This window comes from Phascolarctos cinereus, unplaced genomic scaffold, assembly GCF_003287225.1.
Source record: "Phascolarctos cinereus isolate Bilbo 61053 unplaced genomic scaffold, phaCin_HiC Scaffold_726;HRSCAF=1367, whole genome shotgun sequence".
Lineage (NCBI taxonomy): Eukaryota > Metazoa > Chordata > Mammalia > Diprotodontia > Phascolarctidae > Phascolarctos > Phascolarctos cinereus.
Genome location: NW_027556098.1, coordinates 256,409,483 through 256,434,040, shown reverse-complemented (window position 1 = coordinate 256,434,040; position 24,558 = coordinate 256,409,483). Strand labels below are relative to the sequence as shown.

General features: G+C 37.8%; 1 protein-coding gene across 6 annotated transcripts in view; it reads right to left on the bottom strand.

The window, feature by feature from the left end:
* The window catches only part of ATP8A2 (ATPase phospholipid transporting 8A2), a 756,382-nt gene that overhangs the window by 231,871 nt on the left and 499,953 nt on the right, over window positions 1-24,558 (bottom strand). For all 6 annotated transcript variants that reach the window (XM_020997141.2, XM_078147076.1, XM_078147075.1 and 3 more), the window contains exons 26-27: window positions 23,558-23,741; window positions 17,918-18,028 (exon numbers count right to left, since the gene is read on the bottom strand). In XM_020997141.2, coding sequence (XP_020852800.2) covers window positions 17,918-18,028; window positions 23,558-23,741 — 295 coding nt within the window. The remainder of the gene's footprint in view (window positions 1-17,917; window positions 18,029-23,557; window positions 23,742-24,558) is intronic.

Genomic DNA, 24,558 nt, shown 5'->3' with positions numbered 1-24,558 from the left:
GTTTAAGGATTTATCAGTTTGTAGCAGTTTGATACACTAGCTAAAACAGACTGGTAATTTGTTTCAACAAATAAGCAATGTTTGCCTTAACTTTTCATCAGGTTCCTCCCACACACACAAATGAGAGAGCAGAACACGCAACAATCTGTCATTCGGGTCCATTGATTTAAATTCTCCTCGGTAACAAGTTCAGCCATTAAGCTACAGTATATTTTCCATTTCTGGATTAGCACACACTGGTGTATAGTCCATTGCTGCCCTATGCCTATAGAGAACCTGTTCAACAAGTATGATCTTAGAACCCCAAGGGGAAGTGATGACAGAACACCTACTTTAAGTCTACAGTTAGGCCTGGCGAGAAATGCCTGTGATCATCACAGGATTCTATTCACCTGAAGGCCATGACATCCTCATTATCTACATCATAGTGGCTTAAAGCATTAAGTTGCAGGCAATGAAGTAGTGTTTTCAGTCAATTAGCAGATATCTTAAGGCAATGCCCTACTTGGCTTAGAGAAAGAAGCAGATGTCTTGCTCTGGTACATACTGATGAACCGTATCAATCGATGTGAGACGGTTTAGCTTGGAAAGAAACCAAGAGTCCTCATGTGTCAGGGACACAAGAAGGCAGCCTCTTTTATGTGGATTCCTGCCAGGTCTATTTCACTCAGAGCCCACAATGGTGGTTTAAAGTCTAGGGATTTAAGGGACCAGCACTTCACTTTTAATGTTTAATGTTGAATTTCACTGTTGTTGATGTAATTCAGGAAAAGTTGTCACAGCTGCAAGTGCTAGGGGCTGTTTGGTTAAGTCACCAGCTTATTAGAGGATCTGGGAAAACCTTCTATCAGTTATGTGGAAAGAACATTGGATTTGGAGTCAGACGACCTGAGTTCAAATTCCACTTTTGATGCTTACTATCTGTGTGACCTTGGGCGAATTACTTCACCTTTCTGGGCTTCAGTTTCTCTCATCTATAAAGTGAAAGAATTGGATTAAATGGCATCTGAGATTCCTTCCAGCTCTAAATCTAGATCCTGTGAGTCAATGAGTACCAGCCTTAGAATAAGAGGGCCTCGGTAACAGTCCCAGATCTTCACTGGCCATGTGACCTTGAGCAGCTCAATAAAAATCTGGGTCTTTGTTTCCTTGACCATCAAACAAGAGGCTCAGCATTGATGTTCTCTTCGGTCCCTTCCAGATCGAATATTCCATAGGTCCATTAATCATCACCATCACCATCATCACCACCACTATCATCATCATCATCATCATCACCAACATTGCCTCCAACACACATTTGTTGGAGAACCTTTTGTGGGAATGGAATGGTTCTCCTACATTGTCAATTTGCTGCAGACCCTGACAAATCATGAATCTGATATTTAACAAATGGTACACATGATACTGTACTACTGTAGTTAGACACAAGAAGAAAAGGAATTTGCATAACTGATTATAACAGATATTTAGGATATTAGTTGCAAAAGAAGGTATGATTCTATAAAGGCAGCAATCTTGAAAGAAAATGTCGATCATTATCCCATTGATTATTTGCCCTTCTGGCATGTGCTAGGATATGTACTTAAGTGCTTAAGGGGAAGAGATTTAACTTCTCCCAGTTTGGAAACACATGCATGCGGGGAAGTATTCTGTATCAACCCTATTCTTGGGCCTTTTAAAAATAGTTTACCAGTTCTTCCAAAGAACAAAATACAGATTTGACGGGGGAATCCTCTTGGACACTATCAGAAAAATAAACTTAGTCAAATGTGTTATGAGCATGGATTGTAAATAACTTACAACTGAAAAATGAAAAAATGGACCACAGAGTATCTTCTTCTTGATTTGATACTAGTAAAAAAGGAAGGAGTTAATTGAATTAAGCACTTTGGTAGTGTTTGAAATGTATATTTTGCCAAGTCTAGAACTACAAATTGTTATGTCTCCTTGAATGGGACTTAACAGATAACTTTTAAAAAATCTAAGAATAGCAGCTTTTCTTCAACTATGATCTATTGGTTGTTAGAATTTGTAAGGAAAAATATATATACTATATTTCCTATGGTAATACTGACTAGTTTCACACTTTATTGTGAATTTAGATATGTTTTTATATGATTTGTAAGTACTATTGAACAAATGTTTTGCATTTTTCACATATTTATCAAATAAGGTGCATTTATTTATTTTAAGTGACCTTGAGAGAAAATGACTATAAATTGAAATCAGGATTTCAATAGAAAGGAAAGAGAAAGAGGAAGAAAGAGAGAAAATGTTTAATAAGTACTGTGGATAAAAATACAACCAAGAAAGTGCCTGACTTCAAGAAACTTATATTTTATTGGGAGGAGACAATATATCCTGGGGAAGAGGGGGCAGGGCTTACCTGTGGTGACATGATTTGGAACCAGTAGTGGGGAAGTGAGGTAGAATCCTTATTATAGGCAAGATAAGGTAAAAGCTCACCTATTAGTCAGAGTCTAGGGTGGTTCATGTCTAAAGTTTCTGAGGGGAGGAGGTTTTACATGTAATTGGTAAAAAAAAAATGAAATATTATTCCTAGAGGATAGGAAATCACTGGAATTTGAGAAGAGGAGTGACACGGTCAGACACGTTGTCTGCCCTCTCTCTTCTCCAACTCTCCCAGTCCCCATTAGATTTCTTGTTCAGTTATTTCAGTCATGTCCAACTCTTCATGACCCCATTTTGGGGTTTTCTTAGATACTGGAATGGTTTGCCATTTCCTTCTCCAGCTCATTTTACAGATAAGGAAACTGAGGCAAACAGGGTTAAGTGACTTGTGCAAGGTCATACAGCAGTAAGTTTCTGAGATTAAACTTGAACTTAGGCCTTCCTGATTCCATGCCAGGCACTCTATCCACTGTGCCACCTAGTTGTCCCCATTAGATTATAAACTCCTGATCAAGAGCAGAGTATATGTTATAGCTATCTTTGGAGCACTAGCACTTGGCACAATGTGATATACATACTTCAGAGATCTGAGATTTCATTGATATGACCCTGCCTTCACCAAGGTGGTTAGCAACTCCACTATGCCTTAATCAACAGTCTTTGAGGGGCAGCTAGGTGGCACAGTGGATAAAGCTGTGGCCTTGGAGTCAGAAGGACCTGAGTTCAAATACAGCCTCAAACACTTGACACTTACTAGCTGTGTGACTCTGGGCAAGTCACTTAACCCTGATTGCCTCCCCCGCCCAAAATAGTCTTTGAAATTTGATAGCTAAAAATTTCATCACCCTATAGCCAACCTCTCGATGAGCTTCTCCACATTTATTTAGGCTAAGCCTTGCTTACCAGTTATGTAGTTGGTTGTGAGAACCAACAGGTAGCTGGGACATATGAAGGAATAGTCATGGGAGATGGAATAGATTGTGCACAGTTAGGATATCAGAGGGAATGTCAACATGTATATGTTGAAGTCCCTTAGTATAAGGACAGGCATCAGAAGATTGTGAGCCAGGTAATGAACTCCTTGAGAGAGTGAGCTAGGGGCCAGTAGATGATAAACTTGGATAGAGTGAACCTCAAAGGAGACTGCAAGAGTAATATTGGCAGAGGTAGGTCTGAAAGAAGAAATATGGAGGAAGGAATATTCTGACTTCCCTTCAAGGACCATGTCTGGAGATGTGAGAAAAGTTGCCAATAGTACTGGTCACATTCCCTCTGCTGATTATCTGTTTAGGCCTTGTTAGTATGTGGTTGTTTGCATGTTGTCTCCCATATTAGACTGAGCTCCTTATGGACAGGGACTGCTTTTCACCTTTCCAAATTTGTACAACCAGCCCTTAGCACAATGCCTGGCACAAAGCAGGCACTTAATAAACGTTTGACTGACTGACATTGCCACTATCAACTAATTATTCCTTGAATGAAAGAAAAATAGCATTTATTAAGAGTTAGAACTGTGTGCCATGCATTGTGGATACACTTGGAAAAGAAAGCCAGAGCCTGCCCTCAGGGAATATACATTCTAATGGGGGAGACAACACATATAAGGGAGTGGTGTTTTGGTCTGGCTAGTCATAGGAATGGAGACAGGTGCTACAGGAAAGTTAACATGCTTTTTCTAGGGGCACTGACATGACTGTCAATTACAGTTCCAGAACTGGAAAGAGGAGAAGGAGGAGAAAGAGTATTTGCAAGGGGAAGTGCAAAGGGTAGCAAGGTGGGGTGGAAGGCCCTGTGAACTTAATGAGCATCTATCTGACTCCCCTATTAGAATTCTTGATAAATATGTTGGGGTTGACACCTTTGCTTTTCCCTTGCATAACAGTGTTTTGTTGCCTCAAGTTGACATTCAACTATTTATAACAACTCTGAAGAAAGCATCATAACAGGTGTTTGGGGCTCCAGACCATGTTTTCCTCTGCTTATTGGTGAGGATGTCACTTGAGACAGAATTGAAAGTCTTGTATATGTTCTCTCTACCTTCAATTATGTTGCACATCTCTCAAACTGAGGTATGGAAAACATCACCTCTTCATTGTAAGTAAGAAAAAAAATCTCAGTTGTAAGGATGGGTGTCAAACTATTCAAATAACATCAATGGCAGCTTTGCTGGTTTACCATCTGCCCCTAAAAAGTCAGTACAAAGTTACTAATGAGGATGTAGAATGGGAAATGTGACTTTTACTGGAACATTCAGGATTTGGGAGATGAAATAATGCTTTCTATCAGACTGAAAATATTTGCTGATGAAAAAAAAGTTATTAACATAAGGTTGTTCTGATAAAATATCACCAAATCTCTATGTTCAACCTCTACTCATTTACTTAACTTTAAAATACAATTAAATCTAAGTTACCTTTATTTAAAAGCAGGTTCATTAAAAATAATGTAAAAGTACTTAATGAGAGCTTACCATAAATCTACAAGTAGATGTTGACATAGCATCTCCTCAAAATACGTTTATATCCCTTCTATATTTTTAACATGTAGAATAGATTCATTTCTGTCAAATTTGTTATACAGTACACTTTAAAAATTATTATTATCTACTGATTCTCACTTTAAAAGAGGTGATAGATTCCAGGGATGGTAGATTTGTCAAAGCAGCTGGGTTCCAGGAAATCCTTCTTCTAGGTTATTGAGCTTACTTCAAGCAGAAGCCCATAGCAGTTGGTCTAGTAGTGGCTATGGGGCCTTTTGTCAAATGGCAGAGAAAGTTAGTGCAGGTTAATCAAGCCAGTGGGGATGATTGGCTTGTCAGCACCTGTCAATGAACCTTGCACAGAATAGGTGGTTAATAAATGCCTACTGTAATGGTCCCCAGCCTGTACACTACAAACTTTTGTGTAGGTGCAGAATTACTGCAAGGGGCCCACAAATCTGTATGTGAATCCACAAATTGGCAAAAAAAAAATCTGCAGACCAAATAATGTTCCTCTCAAATATGTTTTATAGTTTTTCAAATGCATATAGCTACTACTGTGGTGCAGAAAACACATTCATTTAAATGCATAGGTGAACTCAGGGTAGCTTTCTGCCATTATGTGTTTTCCTGAGCCACAGGTATAAATTGAGAGTACAACTAATCCCTATGGCAGTTTGAGAGACACTCCAAAATACTGTGAACCAGTGGTCCATTGAATTGGTCTAGTCCTTTAAGAATAATATCAATTATTATCCCACAAAGAATTGAAGATAATAAAAAGGGTTCCTCTTAAAGCCGTCTGTGGAATAGAGGAAGACGAAGAATTGGCCCAATGGTTCTTTCCAACCCTCAGAGTTTCTGAATTGCAACTGGACAACTACAGCAACCCAAAACATACTCTAAGATTTAGGCCACGTTAAGGAATTTTGATCTTATATAACTGATGGAGGAATTAATTTATCATTCTCTAATCGTTAGCTTTCAGGTAAAAGACTGGCAAAACTTTCCCTGCTTTATGATTTTATAGTAAATAAGGGTTGTAAACTAAACAATTTTCACAAATTACTTTTTACCATTTTCCAATATACAAATACACTTTATGATAAAGTAAATCAATTTTAAATTGAGAATTGCTGCTATTATACAATGTTTTAGAAAGACCCAAATTTCCCACTGGCCTACTCTTAGTTGCCCAGAATCACTAAAATTATAATAAAATTTTAATTTCATTTGAATAAAATGAGCTAAGAAGATTATCTGCATGGATTATTCTGTGAAAAAAAAGTAACAATTTTTTTTTGGTTAAAAAAATGGTAGAGGCAATACAATAACATCTTTGGAAACTACTATCCCAAGGGGATCCTGCTGCTTAGCCAAGTCTGTCATGTAATTAAGAATCCTGGAATTACATATAAAGAATTATACCAAAAATAAAACTGTTGGTAAAATTAAAATAAGAAAGTTCTACTTCTATAATACCAGGTCCTATCAAGATTTCTCAGTGGTTACTTGAGAACTATAACATATTCTTCTTCAGTATCAAAATGAATGCATATTGATGAAATTATGAAAAAGCTAGAGATATGAATGGGTTTTTTTGTATATCTTTAATGTTGAAGAAATTCAGTACTGAAGTCTTTTAACTAAGTGATCTATAGAATTATCAAAAGGACAGAAAGTCACCACCACTGTTTCCCTCTTAAAATCTTCAAGTCAATGAGTATACTATGTACTTGGAACCAGCATGAAACATGACTAGATGTCAGAGGAATGGAACTAGACCTGATGACCTCTAAGGTCTCTTTATATCTTGAGATTCTAGCATTCTTGTCTTGAATGGGCCATTAGATATTTGATATTGGCTAAAGTCAATTGACTTTTCTGGACCTTAGCTTTCTTATCTCACAATTCTCATCAATACACATTTATTTTGATACTGAAGAAAGAATATATTATAATTCTCAAGTAACCTCTGAGAAATCTTGATAGGACCTGGTATTATAGAAGTAGAACACTCTTGTTTTAATTTTACCAACAGTTTCATTTTTGTGTATAATTCTTTATATGTAATTCCAGGATTCATTATTACATGGCAGACCTGGCTAAGCAGCAGGATCCCCTTGGGATAGTAGTTTCCAAAGATGTTATTGTATTGCCATTTTTTTGACCAAACAGTGGACTGGATGAAGCAATCACGAAGGCTTTGCTCTACTTCAATTATTCTAGGAGCTGTTGTACATCCCAGATATACCCTAAAACTTGTCTAGTCCTTCCCCCTGGTCACTCAAACGAAAAAGAAAGTACTTCCATGAACAGTGAAATAATCTTTTGTAACATCCCTGTGAAACTCATCAGATTAAGGCTATGGGATTCAGCCATTATTACAATTTGCCATTTATTATAACAATGTTACTATTTGACTCCTCACCTCCAGTCTTAGCCCTTCCCTGGGTTTCCCCACCTTCTGAGAAAAACCTTTCTCAATCCTCCCTAATGCTAATGCCTTCCTGTGGTTGATTATCTCCAGTTTAACATTGTATATACCTTATTTGTACAAAGCAGTTTGCATGTTTTCTCCCTCATTAGATTGTAAGTTTCTCGAGGGCAAGACCTGTTTTTTTTCCATTTCTGCACAGGTGGCCCCTTCTCTCCCTTCCCCTCCCCTGCTTATTTGCACAGTGCTTGGTACAGGGCAGCAATTTTAATACATACTTTTTTGACTTAGTGCTGATGCGAAACTCATTCTCTGTCTTACTTATGGTAAGCATTAAATTTAGGAGAAACAAAAGATATTTTGGCTTTTTTTTTTTGGTTAGGCAATTGAGGTTAAGTGACTTGCCCAGGGTCACACAACTAGTATTTGTTGTGCGTCTGAGACCAGATTTGAACTTAGGTCCTCCTGACTTCAAGGTCGGAGCTCTAAGCACTGTGCCACCTGGTTGTCCCAAAAGATGATATTTTGATGAACCCATGTTGACTACTCTCCTTACATCCTCTGTCTCCTGTAGGATTTAAGGCACAATTCTTTAAGAAGGATGGGGGCCACCTTAACCAATTCACTGTGCAATCTGCATTACTTTAGGGAAATAGAAACTAGTTCGGATTTATCTCTGTAACTGACCGAAACTCTAGGGATTAACATACTACACAAAGACTCCCCAAACAAGAAGTAAATCATGGATTAAAGCTGAGGAAGGGGCAAGACTACAAGCCATTTCCTGAGAATTATTTTATTTTTTAACATAACAGAGAACTGAAATGCAAGGGAAAAAAACATCAGAGCCCTAACAGAAAAAAATGGAGTTGCAAAACAGCCAAAGGGAATGTGAATATGTTTTCAGAAAAAGAAAAATCAAAGTGTACAGACACCTTTGAGACTTCTTTGGATTAAGTTGACAAGATATGAATAAAGCATGCTCCATCATACTTTTTAGAGATATATAGAAAATGAAAATTTGGCAAGTATGGCCTAGTTTTTAATCTACTTCTTGAAATGTTATATTTTCTTAGTTTTCTTTTCTTTTTTTAGCTGTTTTATTCTGGTCCAGATTTTCATGAGTAATCTTAGGTGGTTCTCCACATTAAAAACCACATAACAGTAAGGCTCTATTTTCCCATGATTTTCATGTGGTTTTAAAATTTTAAATTTTTTTCATACAAATGAATTTCTACTTTTATCAACATGAATTAGATTCCAGACAATGCATGTTTCTATGCTTACTAAGGCTTGTTAAGCAAGCGACATGGGTAGCGAATGTTTGTTTTAGAGCACAGGGCATCCTTATGTTCATGTGTACAGAGGAAAGCACCATGCCCATGCATACACACACTAGTCTCCAAGTACTAGCTTAGTGAACTAAGGGAAAGGTCAAATCCCAACAGCCATTTGTCACTGTCACCTTTGAGTAAACAGGTTCACAGTCTGGTATACAACTGTCAATTTGTTTAATTGGCACTCCTGTTTTCTGAAAGGGAAATTATGCTCAACTCAGCCTTCATCCTCACTCACTAAGTCCAATCAACCTAGGGATGAAGTCTTGATTTCCATAACAACTACGGAATTTGTTCTCTTCTCTCCACTTCTAAGGCCATTCTCCCCCACCCCTCACCCAGTTCTCATTGTTTCTTGACTGAATGACTGTAGTAGCCTTCTAAGTGATCTCCTTTCCTCTACTCTCTTCCTTCTTCAATCCATTCTCTACACGGCTACCAAACTGATATTACTGAAGCACTAGTCTGATCACTATCTTCTCTTAGTCAGGGAGCTTCCCTTGCTCAGGGAGCTTCTGTAGATTCTCTTTAGCCTCTGGGATAAAATACAGACTCTGGTTTGGCACTTGAAACCCTTTAAAATCTGACTCCTACCCATGTAAAGAGATCTACTGAACTTGTTATTCTATGTACATGACATTCTCTATCATTCCTGTACCTCTGTGTTGTTCCTGTACCCTCATGCAAAGAATGTTCAACCCTCTCCTCCCACAGCCTCTTGGAATCCCTAATTCTCTTAGAGGCCTAGCTCACATGATATCTCCTACACAAGGCCTTTCCTTATTTCCTTAGTAGTTGGTTTTCTTCCAACTCCTCAAAATCCTTTGTATTTACTTATCTGTGTCTGTGCTCTGTCCCTCTTCCCCCAGAACATAAACTTGGTAAAGGAACAAACCCATCTTGCTTTGCCTTCATATCCCCGTCTCTAGCACAGTGCCTGCACATAGAGGATGCTTTAAAAATGTTGGTTGAATTGAATGAATAAAAACTTAACCCACAGCAAAGATTACTTTTTCTTCTTTTTTCTCAAAAAGTCTTTTTGATACTTCCATATACTTTTATCTTCCCCTTCTACAAAAATTTCAAGAATGTTATACAAGGTATTTTTATAAGTCATTTGCTAAAGTTGCTCTCCAATATCTTACTATGGTATCAATCAACAAGTATTTACGAAGTGTTTAACATGTTTGCTAAGCACTGGGGATACAAAGAAAAGGCAGAAGTCAAGTCTCTGCCCTCAAAGAGTTCACACTTTTAATGGAATATGGGAGGTAACCCTGGGTTCTGGAAGGTCACACCAGTGAAGTATAAGCTCTGGCAGGCCCTATTCCAAGCTGAAAAGGATATGGGGATGGGTCCAGCAATAGGTTACCTACCCTGATTTTTAGAAGCTTATCATAAGGTTGACTTCAGAGGGTTATCAATTTTTTAATCCCTAGAACCCAGAAAAAAAATATCTGCCAAGTTAGAGTGGGGTTGTGATTTGTATCCATGGAAGAAGTTCCCATACCAACATATTTACTGATCTATGAATTAGTGATTTTTGCAATGAGTCATACTTCCCTTAGGCTAATCACTTCTGCTTCTGAGCCTTTGTTTCCCCATTTATAAAATGAGAGGAGTGGAATAGAATTCTAAAATCCCTTCCCCTTCTAAGGTTTATGATTCCAGGAAATGTTGCTAATTAGTAATTTATTTCTTGCACATAATGGAAGATCTGTTCAAAAGGTGATACAAGAAGTATTAGCATATAATGGTTAGGCTCAAAGGACATTAACACAGAGCAGTGTGTTTTGGTTATATTTTCCCCTACCTATTATTGCATAAAGTGTATGAGGAAGAGTTAACAACTAAGATGAATTTAAACCAATATTTACATGTTAAGTCTCTTAATGAAGGAGTACCTTTATTTTTGTCTTTGAATTCCTGGTTGCTTAGTATGATGCTTTGCACACTTAATAAAATAGGCACATGTTGATTTCAAGAATACAAACAAAAATGCTGTTGATGTTATATTGCAGAATCTATAAATATATGTGCAGACTATTGTGAGCTGATCCCAAATGCCAGTCCAAATTTGTCAAGGTTGAGTTAGAGGCAGAGAGCAAAAAAGCAAAGAAACCAAACAAAAACTCTCACAAGGACAAATAGTGCATTAAATAGCACAGCTCTCTCTGAGCCAGTTAGTAGCAAAAGTAGATTGCCCTGAACCCCATAAAGAGTCTGTCAGGTCCAAAGACCTATAGCTCATTCTCAGCTTTGGCTCATTTGGGTGTTCATCATGGCCCCAAAGACCTTAGTCAGTTGACCCAATTATACCAAAGGGACTACATATCCCTAAATAACAACAACAACAACAACAACAACAACAACAACAACAACAACAACAACAACAATAATAATAATGATGATGATGATGATGATGATGATGATGATAATGATAATAATATTATGGTGCTATCTATCTCCTTGTTCCAGGTCACTGTTATATGATTATGACAAAAAGCATCAAGTGAAATGTGAAACAAGGAGATATATACTTGCCAAAAGTATGTGCTACTCTGATGCCCCAGTACAGAGTCTAGGTTGAGAAGGGATTTCTTATGAATGGTCAGACATTCCAATTTGGGGATGACACTGTGTCGATTGATATAGAGCCTTTTGGGAGACATCTGTAATCACTTAAAGCAGTTTGGCCTATCCATCTAACAGGAAAGACCAAATAAATGGATGAAGAATGTCTATTGTCGGAGGCAGAGAGGTGGCACAATAGATAGAGCCCCAGCTCTGGAATCAGGAGGCCCTGAGTTCAAATCAGACACATAAAATTTACTAGCTGTGTGACTCGGGGCAAGTCACTTAACCCCAACTGCCTCTCAAAAAAAAAAAAGAAAAAAAAAGAAAATAATAATGTCTATTGTCAATATTTCAGTATGCATCTGAATGGACACCCAATAGAGCTGATCCAATAGGATGTCTATCTGGAATGGACATATAGACATATAGACATTCAGCTGGATACAGTTAAAAATAAGAAGGAATTCAGGATGGATTGCTTTCAAGAAATTGCAAAGCGCATCTTCTGACTCTGTGTCCTATCATAACTGCTGCCCAAAAGATAGGCAGAAATGATTTTTTTTTGGAGGCAATTGGGATTAAGTGACTTGACTAGTGTTACACAGCTAGAAAGTGTCTGAGTCAGCATTTGAACTCAGGTCCTCCTGACTCCAAGGCCAGTGTTCTATCCACTATGCTACCCCAGAAGTGATTTTTTCAATGTAAACATTTTTACTAATGTTGCTATTCATCAGCAAGAAGTAGAATACCACTGCCTATGGAAGTCCAAATGTGGGCAATGGAAAACCATACTGTAGATGACAGCAATCTGTAACATAATCAAAAGAGAACTCCAAATGAAAGGAGTGAAGGATATTGTCAAAGAATGGCATGGCAGAAAGATAAAATAGTTAGATTAAATGGGGCAAGAATGAGGGAAGTGTCGAGCAGCCAGCCAGAGTGCTTTCACTGATAATCTTAAGAAGTCAGGAAAGAATAAGGAAGGCCTCCAGCAAGTTAGGTAGCCCACTTATGGTAAATTCTTAGGTGGATGTGGATAAGAGGTCAACAGGATGGAAAGGCACAGATGGGTTACAATCTGTATCACTGTAAGAACTCCTAAGTGAATGAGATTGCAGATTCATTTGAGATATCATACAGTTTCATCAGGCCCTTAGGACAAAAAGCCTAGGGAAATCATTTGATATGTATTATCCAGACATAATAATGAAAGTGTATAACAATGTATATGCTGTAGATGCTCTGGAAAAATCATCTTTGTTATTGATTTTGCTTGGCATATACTTTAAAACTCAAGGGAAATGCTGAAGATAGTGGATTTATTAGCTCATTTTTTTCTTTTTTTTTTTTAACTTACTCTTGATTTGAAACAAATACTTGACCTTTTTGTTGTTTTATCACTTCTTCATCTCCACTATCATAATGTTTAGGTCCCCTCTCCTTCCCCCATGGATTACAGAAAATCCCCAATTTATAAAAATTCCAAAAGTTTGTTTCTAATTTTGGAATTCAGAATGCATTTTTCTCATATAAACATTATTATAATGATGGTCCAGTTCCCAGCCAGAAAACTAGACCACAAAAGTCTAGTTAACCCTTAATGAAGCTTAACTATAGAATAAATTATGCCATAGAAATTAATTAGGACATTTTACTTAATTAACCCCTATTTTAGTGGCAATGTCATAGCCTTTTCCATAACATTTTTTAAAAAATATTTTTTTGGGGAAGATTTGTTTAAAGAATAGATGTTCTTGAGAGTTTTTTCTTGATATTGACAGGAAACTAACTCTATAATAAGCATATAAATAGACAGAAAGATTTGGGGAAGAGAAAAGTCTATGTTCAATTTACTTATTTGAATTTTGTTTAATAACTAAATAGCAGTGAGAATTGTGTTTTGTTTTGTTTTTTTGTTGCCCAGTGGATAAGGAAACAAAAGACTTTTGTTTTAGAAATGGTATCACATCTGGCTAAGAGCAAATTGCCATAGAAGTCTGTTTCATTCATTCTGTTAAGGGACATGGGTGAAGAATAAACTTAAATGTACTATACAAAAATGAGCTATTTTTATTAATAATAATCATTATACAAAATAATATCTCAAGTCACTAATAAGATATATATCAAAACAACTCTGATGTTTCACCTCTTTGTAAACTGGCAAAGATGACAAGAGAGAATGGTCTTTATTGAAAGGGTTGGTAAAGACAGACACCTTAACTCATTGATGGTGGAACTGTGAACTGGGTTAATAATTCTGGAAAGATAATTCAGAATTATATCATTATTATTATCATCATCATTGTTAACATTTATATACTGCTTTAAGGTTTGCAAAGCATTGTACATAGTTATCTAATTTTGTCCTTACAATAACCCTAGGAGGTAGGTGCTATTATTATCCTCATTTTACAGTTGAGGAAACTGAGGCAGAGGTTAAATGACTTGTTCAATGTAACACAAATAATAATTGTCCAGGGCTATATTTAAACTCAGGTGTTCATGACCCAAGGACAGCAATCTTACCACTGTACCTGACTCCAGTTACTTGAAGAAAGTGACTTAAATGTTAATTTCCTCTGACACACAGATTCTGCTGGCAGGCATACATACCCCAAGGAGATAAATGACAAAAAAGGCCCCACAGTCACCAAAATTTTTATAGCAGCATTTTCTGTAGTAGCAAAGAACGAGAAATAAAGTAGATGCCTGTCCAACTGACTGGAAAAATAGATAAACAAGTTGTGATATGTGAATTTAATAGAATATTACTGTGCTATAAAATACGATGAAAAATGAATGTAGAGAAAAATGAGAAGATTTCTATGAACTGATACAATATGAAATAAACAGAACCAGGAAAACACTACTATATAATACTATAACAATATAAACATAATTAAAATTTAATGCTGAGAAATTATTAAGGATCAAGTTTGGCTCCAAAGAAAAGAGATGGGAAGCTATCTCCCTTCCCCCAGTCTTTCTTCTTTGCAGAGATAGAAAACTATGGGTGTGGAATATTGTATATGACAGACTTCCTCAATATACAAATTAGTTTTCCTAAACTATTTTTTTTCATCTTTTTAATTCTTTATTATAAGGGTTTGCTCTCTGGGAGGAGTAAGAGTAGGGGTGTTTTAGGAAACATAGGCAATGTAAAAACAAATAATATGAATAAAAATTAATTTTAAAAACATTATGGAAGCACACATTTTACCCTAAAACAACCAATCTATGGCTAGTCATAGATTTTTTTCTTTTTTTGGCTTTCAAAGCAATATTTTTTGGAAACACCAATATGAAGGTGACAGTGAAATCTAAATAGCTTTTTTCCTTAATTCCTCATGTTGCTGTAAAGTGTTTTTTAAAGTAGGTTTTAAACAAATGTTATTTGGCAACAAATTTCAGAACTGAAAGTGCTTCTATGATACTCTTTGAATCTTAAGTTTCATTTGCATTTTAAGTTCAGCAGACTTTTGTTCTTAACCTTACAGCCTCATCTTCATCACCTAATTAGAGCCACAAAGCATGGGTGAGATAGTAGGTGTAAATGAGTAGGAAGGAACCCATGGAGAGTAGGAGGCTTAATGGGGAATGTCTAGATAAGAAGTCTAGACTATCTGTAATTGGTTGATAATGGGAAACACCAGATAAATAAAGAACTTCCCAAAGCCAACAGCTATGTCAGCTTAAAATACACATGATATTTGGGATGAAGTGTGGGGGTGGATACTGGGCGTCTCTTAAATTACTTCAATCTAATTATGTACTACCCTAAGTGACATATGGGGAGTCAGTCACTCCTATCACAGCTGCAGAGGCAGAGAAGAAAACATTTTCTAGGGGCTCAAAGGATGCTACAAATAGGAGGAAAGGAATAAAAAAGATCAAACCTGTGAGAGCTAGATTAGATGACCTCTAAGGTTCCTACCAGCTTTAAATCTATGATCCTTTGATCCGTGTCCCTATAAGAACTTATCATTTCAAGCAAGAATGGATGTGAGAAATATGGACAAATCAATAACATATTTCTTTTATCTTTCATTTTAAACATGAGGGTTTTTATACATTGACTAAAACCTCTCATCCCAAACTTCATTTAAGATTTTTTTCCCCATGGAGTATTTACCATATATTTGCATAATATAGGAAAGCAAAAGACCTTAAACAAAAGGAATTCTCTTAAAGAAGTAAAGTCAAGTTAATTTCCAGGGTTTTAATTATTTATTTTTAAAGTAACATGTAGCATTCTTTAATGATAAATCCTATTCTTCTATTTACATAGAAATTTCTATTCAGATAAAATTGCCATACCCTGGCACTCACCTCACCAGAGAATCATCAAGCCAAAATATTTCAGTTAAGATAGGGGAAACATTAGCCAATGATCAAACACATGATTTTATACAGGCTTATCAGGAGACAAAGAGAACAGTTGGATCATATCACATAATATCACAGCTGTTTTTGCAAATGTTTTATATATTATCTGCATCTACCATTTTCAGGGAAAACCATTCAAGGCCATAAAATAATAGATGCCCTAATTACCAAGGCTAAGAGGATTATTAGTTGGCTGCCAAAAAGATAAGCAAATCTTCTACTCTATGATCATATAAATTTACAGAACACTACACTTAGACTCAGGGAGACCTATGTTGAAATGTGACATTAGCAAATAATGAACCTTTCTGCACCTCAGTTTTTCATTTGTAAAATGGACTGATATGAAGATCAAATAAAATAACATTTGTAGAATGTTTTGTGAACCTTAGCTCAGCTAGATGGTGCAGTGGATAGAGTACTGGGCCTGGAGTCAGGAAGACCTGAGTTCAAATCAGACCTCAAATGCACATTAGCTGTGTAACCCTGGGCAAATCACTTAACCTTGTCTGCCTCCGTTTCCTCATCTGTAAAATGAGCTGGAGAAGGACATGGCAAACCACTCCAGCATCTTTGACAAGAAAACCCCAAGTGGTGTCACATAGAGTTGGACATGACTGAAAAAGGACTGACTGACTTGGGAACCTTAAAGTATGCTAAAAAACCTGAGTTATTATTATTAATGTTGACTGCTGGCCTGGAATCAGGCAGACCAGAGTTCAAATCTGGCCTTAGGTACTTAATAGCTATTGTGACCCTGGGCAAATTACTTAACTGCTATCTACTTCAGTTTCCTCATCTGTGTAATGGGGATAATAACAGCACCTACCTCCTAGGGTTATTGTGAGGATTAAATAAGATAATAATTATAAAATGCTTAGTACAGTGCCTGGCACATAGTAAGAGCTATATAAGTGTTAGCTATTATTTTTATTATTATTGTTAAGAACTCTAATAAGATTCAACTTTGTTCCCACTGCTACCGCCTCCCTAAAATGAATTGCTTGTTTTCTTCTCTTTTTATTCCTCAGGAGAGGGAACTCTTGGATTGATTTCTGTCACTGGCAATGGCAGATATTTTCAAGATTCATTTACTTCAGCTTTAGTACAGGTATGAAAGTGGGGGGTCTCTTTTTCTAAACGAGAATGCCTGGGCAAAGATGTACATATACCACTACTGCCACAAAACTGCATTTCTTTCATATGGCATCTGTACTCATAAATGAGGGACCTTCATAGGAGTAGAAAATCCAACTTGACTTTGTGTGGTTATGAGAACTGTCGCTTTGCTTAGCTTCAAAAAAAGTTGGCTTCGGGGAGTTATTAGTAACTGTCAATGATTTTAGAATTGACAGTTTGCCTCCAATAGTATTTAGTAGCTAGGGGGGAAGATTTGCTTTGCCACAGAAATTGACCCATGATTGGACCCCAGGCCCATTTTTACAGCCTTTGATCTTCAATGAGCTTACCATCTTATCAGCATCCTGGAATCCGTTTGACAACAAAATCTGAGCTCATTTAGATAGATTTAAGTAAACTTGTTGACCACACATACATACACATACTCAGGACACTTAACCAGGAATAGTGACTTCACAGAAAAATGGCAAGGTCAATGACAAAAATGGATACAGACACCAGATTCTGTTCATTCAAAGACAGCATGAAAGCAAAGATCTGGACTGACACAAGCTTCATTATGGCCACGGGGGTGGGGGGAAGGCGCGGGGGCGGCGCCACATGCAGGTGTGAGCCTTTGCCATATAATGTTCAGGGCTCACCTGGCTCCAGCCACCTTTAAGAGCTAGAAGGCATGAACTAGATGTTCCTACATATTGGTCTGGAAATAGAAGTGGATGAATTATTATTTCCTTCTCTCTTTATGCAGGTGATGAAGTTAAGAGAATAGCACAGGCACTAGGGAAAAAGGTCTGTCCCCAAATCTATTAGCTGAATGCTTAGAATGGTCTCTAATAGCAGTTTGGGGTAAGAACTCTTCTCTAAAAATGATGGTGATGCATAGATTGCTGATTCCTATAGGCATCCATATTTTAGCACAGGGGCACATTATGACTCCAAAACAAGTTACTTATGCCCCACATTATCTCAACACATTAGAATGACATCTTTTCCACAAATATTTGCATATCAACAAGTTATTTCACTGAGATTAATTTAAATCTACAAATATCTCCCTTTCTCCATGATTTAAATCACTCTCCAGCTATTAACCCCTCTGCCAAAGGCTCATCTCTTCACAGAAGATCATGTCTCCAACCTTACCTCAATAATATAAAGCACCACATTCTTGTAGAAGCAATATAAGATGCATTTGGTCACTCGATTGTAACTCCAGGCTCCGTGCACCAGTAGAAGCTTCTCCAAGTAGGCAAACTGAGAGAAAGAGAGAAGTAACAGTCAATTCAAGAAGCTAAGAGCTCACCATTTCATAACATAAATCATTTAGTGGCAGTTTGAAAAATCTCAGGCCTCTCACTGCTAGGTCTGAGGTTTTCCTTTTGTGTAGAAGGCTCTGAAACTACAAGATTAGCAAATTGCAATTCACTTTGGGATGGGGGAGGGGGTGCAGTGTCCAACCCAGGGGACAATAACTTGACCTGTTAAACTAAAATTACTACTTAATCTCCATTTTATGAGAGCACTTAAACATTTAATGTCTTTGCCCAGCTATCATTTGCATAGTTTAAATCCCAGGGTTTGGGAACTTTCATCATTGGAAGAGGGATTAAGTCCTTAGCTTTTAATGAAAAGGGCATTTTAGAGGGAATGGAAAGTTCCAGTTGAACCACTAACTTTCTGTACAACTGGGGACAAATGAAAACAATTCTGCCTTAGTTTTCCTACCCAGAGAAACAGAGATTCTTCCATCTCCTAGAACTAAGCCTTCAGGAAAAACAAACCAACAAGGCCAAATTCCAATAAATAAATAAACAAATGAATGAATGAATAAATTAAAAATAAATAAATGATTATCCCCAACATCCACTTTCTGCACTTTAACATGAAGGCAGAAGTCTAGCCAATTAAGGAAGTGATGTGGATTAAGTAATTTACAATAAGGTGACAGGGTGACAGTGACAATCCAGTTATTTTTGTCAGGGGCACTAGCACTTGGAAAGAGGCCTGTAGGGAAACGGTAACGTTTAACACAAAAGAATAAAATCTCACTTTGGCACAGGGGCCTTTCTTGGCATACCTTGACTGCTCCCACATAGACAAATTACCTATTCCTGACCATCAGGCTTGCTCCCTTCCTTTCTATTGCATAGAAAAACCTTAAAGGTGAGCATTGGTGTGAGGCAAAAGTATCACTTTGAGATTCTTAAGCTCTTAGAGTGTTCTAGCATGAATACATTAAGGCTAACTAACCTCATTCTTCCTATCACAGTTTTGGAATATTAAATATATTTTACACAGGGTCCTCCAATTCTCCTTTCAGTTTCCTTGAAATAAAATCTTAATCTCCCTATTTCTGGGCTGAAGGTCAAGAGGACTCTGTCCTAACCAATTGCTGCAGGCAGTACAGGAGCACAGTACAGTTCAAATCCCCATTGTGTACCCAGAAGTGGCAATCAGGCTATGTTTGACAGTCTATGAATATTAAAAAATTCATTGGATATTGTGAACCTTTTATTAGTTTGGGCTTACTGCTAAAATGCAACTGATTTTTCTTTAAAAAGAAGTTCTGTACTCAAAATAATACAAGTAAGAGGAGGAAGTATGTAGTCTACAATGTGTTCCCCAAGGATAACATGCAGAGAGAGGTGCTTCTGTCTAGTGTGAGACCATATTCTCATATGCTATTGCCAGATATCTGTGTAATGCACAGTACCTTAGCATCTTATTCGAAAACTGAAAGTTTTGATGCAGAAATGCCTTGAATAGGCACATATGGAAAAATAAAACTCTCCATAAAGGCTCATTAAGTATTCCAGAGGAGAATAGGGAATCATAAAATAACTAACTAAAACAAATATAAAGGAAGTTTGCATTTGACCCAGACCCCTGACATTAAACATCAATGAGCACAGAGAACATCTGCTTGAGTCATCTCTAATGTCACAATTTTTAGCTTTGCAATGATTTATCTTCAGGGAAAAACACCAAAATCAAAATTCTACTTTTCTTGAGGTGCTTTGAAAAAATTAAGAAAGTAGGGAGTCAATGAGATCAAAGTAAAGGGGAAAGGACCTATTTGTATAAAAATACTTATAGCAGCTCTTTTTGTGGTGGCAAAGAACTGGAAATTGAGAAGATGCCCATTATTTGGCTGAACAAGTTATGGTATACGATTGTGATGGAAAACTCTTGTGCTATAAGAAATGATGAGCAGGATGCTTTCAGTAAAACCTGGGAAGACTCATTTGAACTCATGAGAAGGGAAGCATCAGAATGAAGAGAACATTTTACACAGTAACAGCAACATTGTAATGCTGACCAGCTGTGAAAGACTTAGCTACTCTGATCAAGACAATTACTCAAGACAATTCCAAAGGACCCATGATGAAAAATGCTATGCACCTCCAAAGAAAGAACTGAAGAACTCTGAATGCAGACTGAAGCATACTTTTTTTAAAAAAAAACCAACTATTTTTGTTTGCTTTTTTCTTTTGCAATATGGCTAATACGAAAATGTTTTGCATAACTTAAAAAAAAAGGTAGAGGGATGAGTCTCTCTAGATAGGGATGTCCTCTCTAGAAAGAAACATGAAGGCATAGGCTAGGTGTATAATACTATCCTCATTTATTTAGTAACAAGGAGAACAAGCAAAGTTGTGTGCCACTTGAATGGAAGCTGGAAAGGAAAGAGAAGCTATCACTCCAGTGGTGGTAGCAGTGGTCAAAGTGTAGATTCAGAAAGGTTAGAAAAGGTAGTATAGAACCTATAGAACAACACAGATATGCTGAGGGATAAAGACAAAGTCAGCCCTTGGCAAAACTGTAAAGTTGACAAAGGTTGTCGTCAGGTCTTTCCATCCCTTCCTTTCCTGTATGGAAGCAGTGTATGTACTCTTTAAATTCCCATTGCTTATAGTTGCTCTTAGGAAAGATGTTTAAAACTCATTCACATCAAGCTATTAATGACCAATAAGGCTAAAAGTATTACCTTTTGTAGGGATCTTTTATATTTTAAAAGTGGATCAAAGGAGTTAATCTACAATAGAAGACAGTAGAATTTCATAGGATCATAAATTTAGAACTGAAAGGAACCTTAGAAGTCATCTAGTCCAACCCCCTCATTGTACTAATGAGGGAACTGAGGCCCAAAGATGCTAGATGATTCGGCCAAGGACACAGATGTAATAGAGCCACAATTTGAAATAAGGTCCTATAACTCCTGGTTCAGGGCTTTTTCTACTCTATCAAGCAAGGTGGAAGAGTAGGAGGAGACCTGAGCCTTAAGGACAGAATGAACATGCCTACTTATAAGGCTAATGCTGATATTAGGCTGAGATGGAGAAAGGGAGAGTCTGCAGAGGAGGCCACTAGCTTTTCAATTAGAAAACAGTTGGCTGCAACTAGAGCAAGAAAATCAAAAGGCTCTGTTTCAGAACACTGCTCACTACACCCCTCTACCTTCCACTCAGTATTTTAGTCTGAAGTAAGAACTGCTCAAAAGTCCAGTCCTCTTCTCATTAGGATTCCATTTCCTAAAAGAAGGTTACTGAATCTACTTTCCTAGACATTCTTAAGCAATGGGTAGATAATTGCCTAGAATGCCCAGGAATCTCATGAGATTCCCTTTCAGCCCTACAAGTCTGTAACTCAAATATTTAATAACTTCATGGTCCATAACATTTGGTCTCTGATATATTCTAGGAAAGCAAGACTTCCAAACAGTTTTTTTTTTGCTAACCTAGGGAAGGTTGCATGTCATAGGGTATATATAACATGGCTGTCACCCTGTCCATGCACATAACTGTTATTCTCTAGGATGGTTCCTGTACTCTGCCCTCAGGCAGACCACCTAATGCTTCTGGGCCCAGGTTTCAGGTCTGCACAATCACAGCATTAATTCAGAGAGGGACTTGAGGATTTTATCTTCCTTAAAGAGGAAGACTTTTCCTATGTTGTTCAAGACCGTAAGGATTTCCTTAGGTGTAGCTAAAGAAACACAAAACCATGTGAAACCTCAAGATATCACCTAATCTCAGGGTAGATGAGTATCTAAACTAGGGGTGCATAGGACTGCTTCTGACTCTTCACTGCATCATGTATGCCCCTTTAAGAATGAAAAGCAGTGGGTAAGACTGACTTTATTAAAGATATTGATGCTGATTAAAAGTATTATGTCTTTTGAAAGATTTTCATCACTATAAAATGAAGGTACTATCTAACATTTACATAGAGCTTATTATATGCCAGGCACTATACTAAGCTCTTTACAATTACTGTCTTATTTGATATTCATAACAACTATAATAAGCACTATTATTATCCCTGTTTTACATTGGGGAAACTGAGGCAAAGGCTAAGGGACTTGAACAGGGTCCATAGCCAGCAAGTATGTGAGGTTGGATTTGAACTCAGGGCTTCCTGATGCCAGGCCTGGTACTTTGTGAACTGTGGTGCAACCTAGCTGCCTAATCAACTAACAAGAGAAGAAAAAAATATTTCTTTATAGCAATGTATTACACTGTAATACCTCTAGGATAAAATAGAAGCTCCAACCTACTGTTCCAACTTCATTACATATTACATTACTTATCTTCACTCATTTCTTGGTTGGGCCAACGTGGTCTCCTTAATGTTCTTTCTGCATGACCCCATATTTTCTACCTTTGTCGCTTTATGCTGGTATATTCCCCATGTCTGAGGTGCATATATATTTCTGCCCCTTAAAATCTTTAGGTTTCTTTGGGACTCTTCTCTAGCACAACCTTCTTCTGCTTGAGGCCTTTCCTGATTCCCCCCAGGTGCTAGGGCCTTTCCTCCCCTAGTTACTTTGGGGATATGTTATGGAAAGATCTGTATATAAACATTTTGTCCATCTCTCTGTAAGTGCCTTGAAGGCAAGGATGCTGTCTTTATATTCCAGTGCCTAGCACATAAGAGGTACTTAATGAAATGCTTGTTGATGATGGATGATTTAAAATATGGTCTAAACTATGAGGAGCAATGGTTGATTCTTTTTGTCTCTTGGATACCACCAAGTAACAGATCAAAGCATTTCTTTCTAGTATGAGTTGGTACTGACTGCATTAAACTTGTCGGATGTTTTCGCATGGAGCTTTTGGTTTAGAGAGGAATACACAGGATGGTCTTGGCTTGTGTGTGTGGTTATAAATGTTGCTGCTGAACATGGAGTCATTAAAATCCAAATGAAATAGATGATCCCAGGGAAAATAACTCATGAAGGCAGCGGCTAAACTAAAAGTTGTCCCTGGTTACTTGTACTGAAAACAATGAAACCACCACATTAAACTACCCTTCAGTGACTGAGAAGAAACAGTTACAACAGGTAACTGGGCGGTGGCGTGGGGGTGTGGAACAAACCAACCAAGGTGTACTACACCGTTAACTAGGAGAGTATGGCTATTACAGATACAAAAGCTCTTTACCAAGAGATGCTAGCTAAGCTAAACTGCCAACGTGGGTGGGAGAAGGATTATTATTAGCAGGGCTGTAGACTTAGCTGTCATGAATGGCGCCTTTCCCTGATGACAGAACAACGTGGGCAAGACCCACAGCTGGCCGAGAGAAACTTAAGCTGTAGGAAAGGGCGCTTCCAACTATGTGAAGATCAAGACCAAAGAGAAACCCAGATACCCCGGTGGTATTGTTTTTAGATGGCAAGCCTCAAAAGAAGCAGTAGAAATTCTATAAGATGCAACCAAGGGCATCTGCACAGCTGACACCTCTGTCAGCAGGCCACAGCAGCTGTTCCGTCACGCTTCTGACCTGTGCAATGGCGTAATCGGAGGAGTTTGTTGCCTGCATGCCCTCGTTCCCACTGATCCCTACGCCAACATGAGCAGTCTGGATCATCCCCACATCATTGGCACCGTCCCCGATGGCGAGGGTGATGGCTTTCACATGCTTCTTAACCATGTCAACAACTTCAGACTTCTGCAAGGGAGATACTCTGGAAAGGAAAATAGAAAGAAAATTCCAGTCAGCCCTCAGCATACTACTGCATGCATGTTTCCAAAAGGGACAGCTGTAATCTACATTTAGCTGCATGAAGAGGGCGGTTATTGGAAAGCTTCCTAATTCGATACTTAAGCTTTAGTGCCTATGCCAAAAGAGGCTTTAAAAAAAACACCAGTAGCTTGTGGCTTTCAAGTGTTCTCTAACTTCACAGAGGAAGCACACAACACCAGACTGAGTCAACAGAGGCTGATTTGTAATCACACTTCCCAGGTGCCTGGGTGAACACCTAGATTATGAAGGTAGTTAGAATACAGCCAGTTGCAAAGGTGTTAGGGGAATGCCTTTCCAATAATCAGAAGACCAGCACTGACAGCACTTTTGAAAGTTGTGGGTCATGAACACATTCCTTATGAAGGGGAGAGAAGTATACGTAGCAATCTGCTCCCCATTACAGAAGGAAGACAGAGCTGGCAGTGCAAGGGGAAGTGGGAGAGGCCCAGAGAAAAGGGAAAGGGGAAAAGGAAAAGTGGAAGCCTCTTCACCTTGTTTTTAAAAGGAGATTGGGTTTTAAAGGAGCCAGGATAGATTTAAGGAGGCAGATGAGGGAGCACAAGATCTACTTCTGCAGTAACGCAGCTTAAAGGATGGGTGGGAGAATATTGTAACAGCCTTCGTACATCCAAGTTTACTACTTGGTTTACTGAAGTACAAAACATTTCCACATAACCCAGGAAGCTGACACCACATTTTGGTCAAGTTACTGGCATCCTTGGCTCCAACTAGATTTCAACTGTACGTGTGTGTCTGTA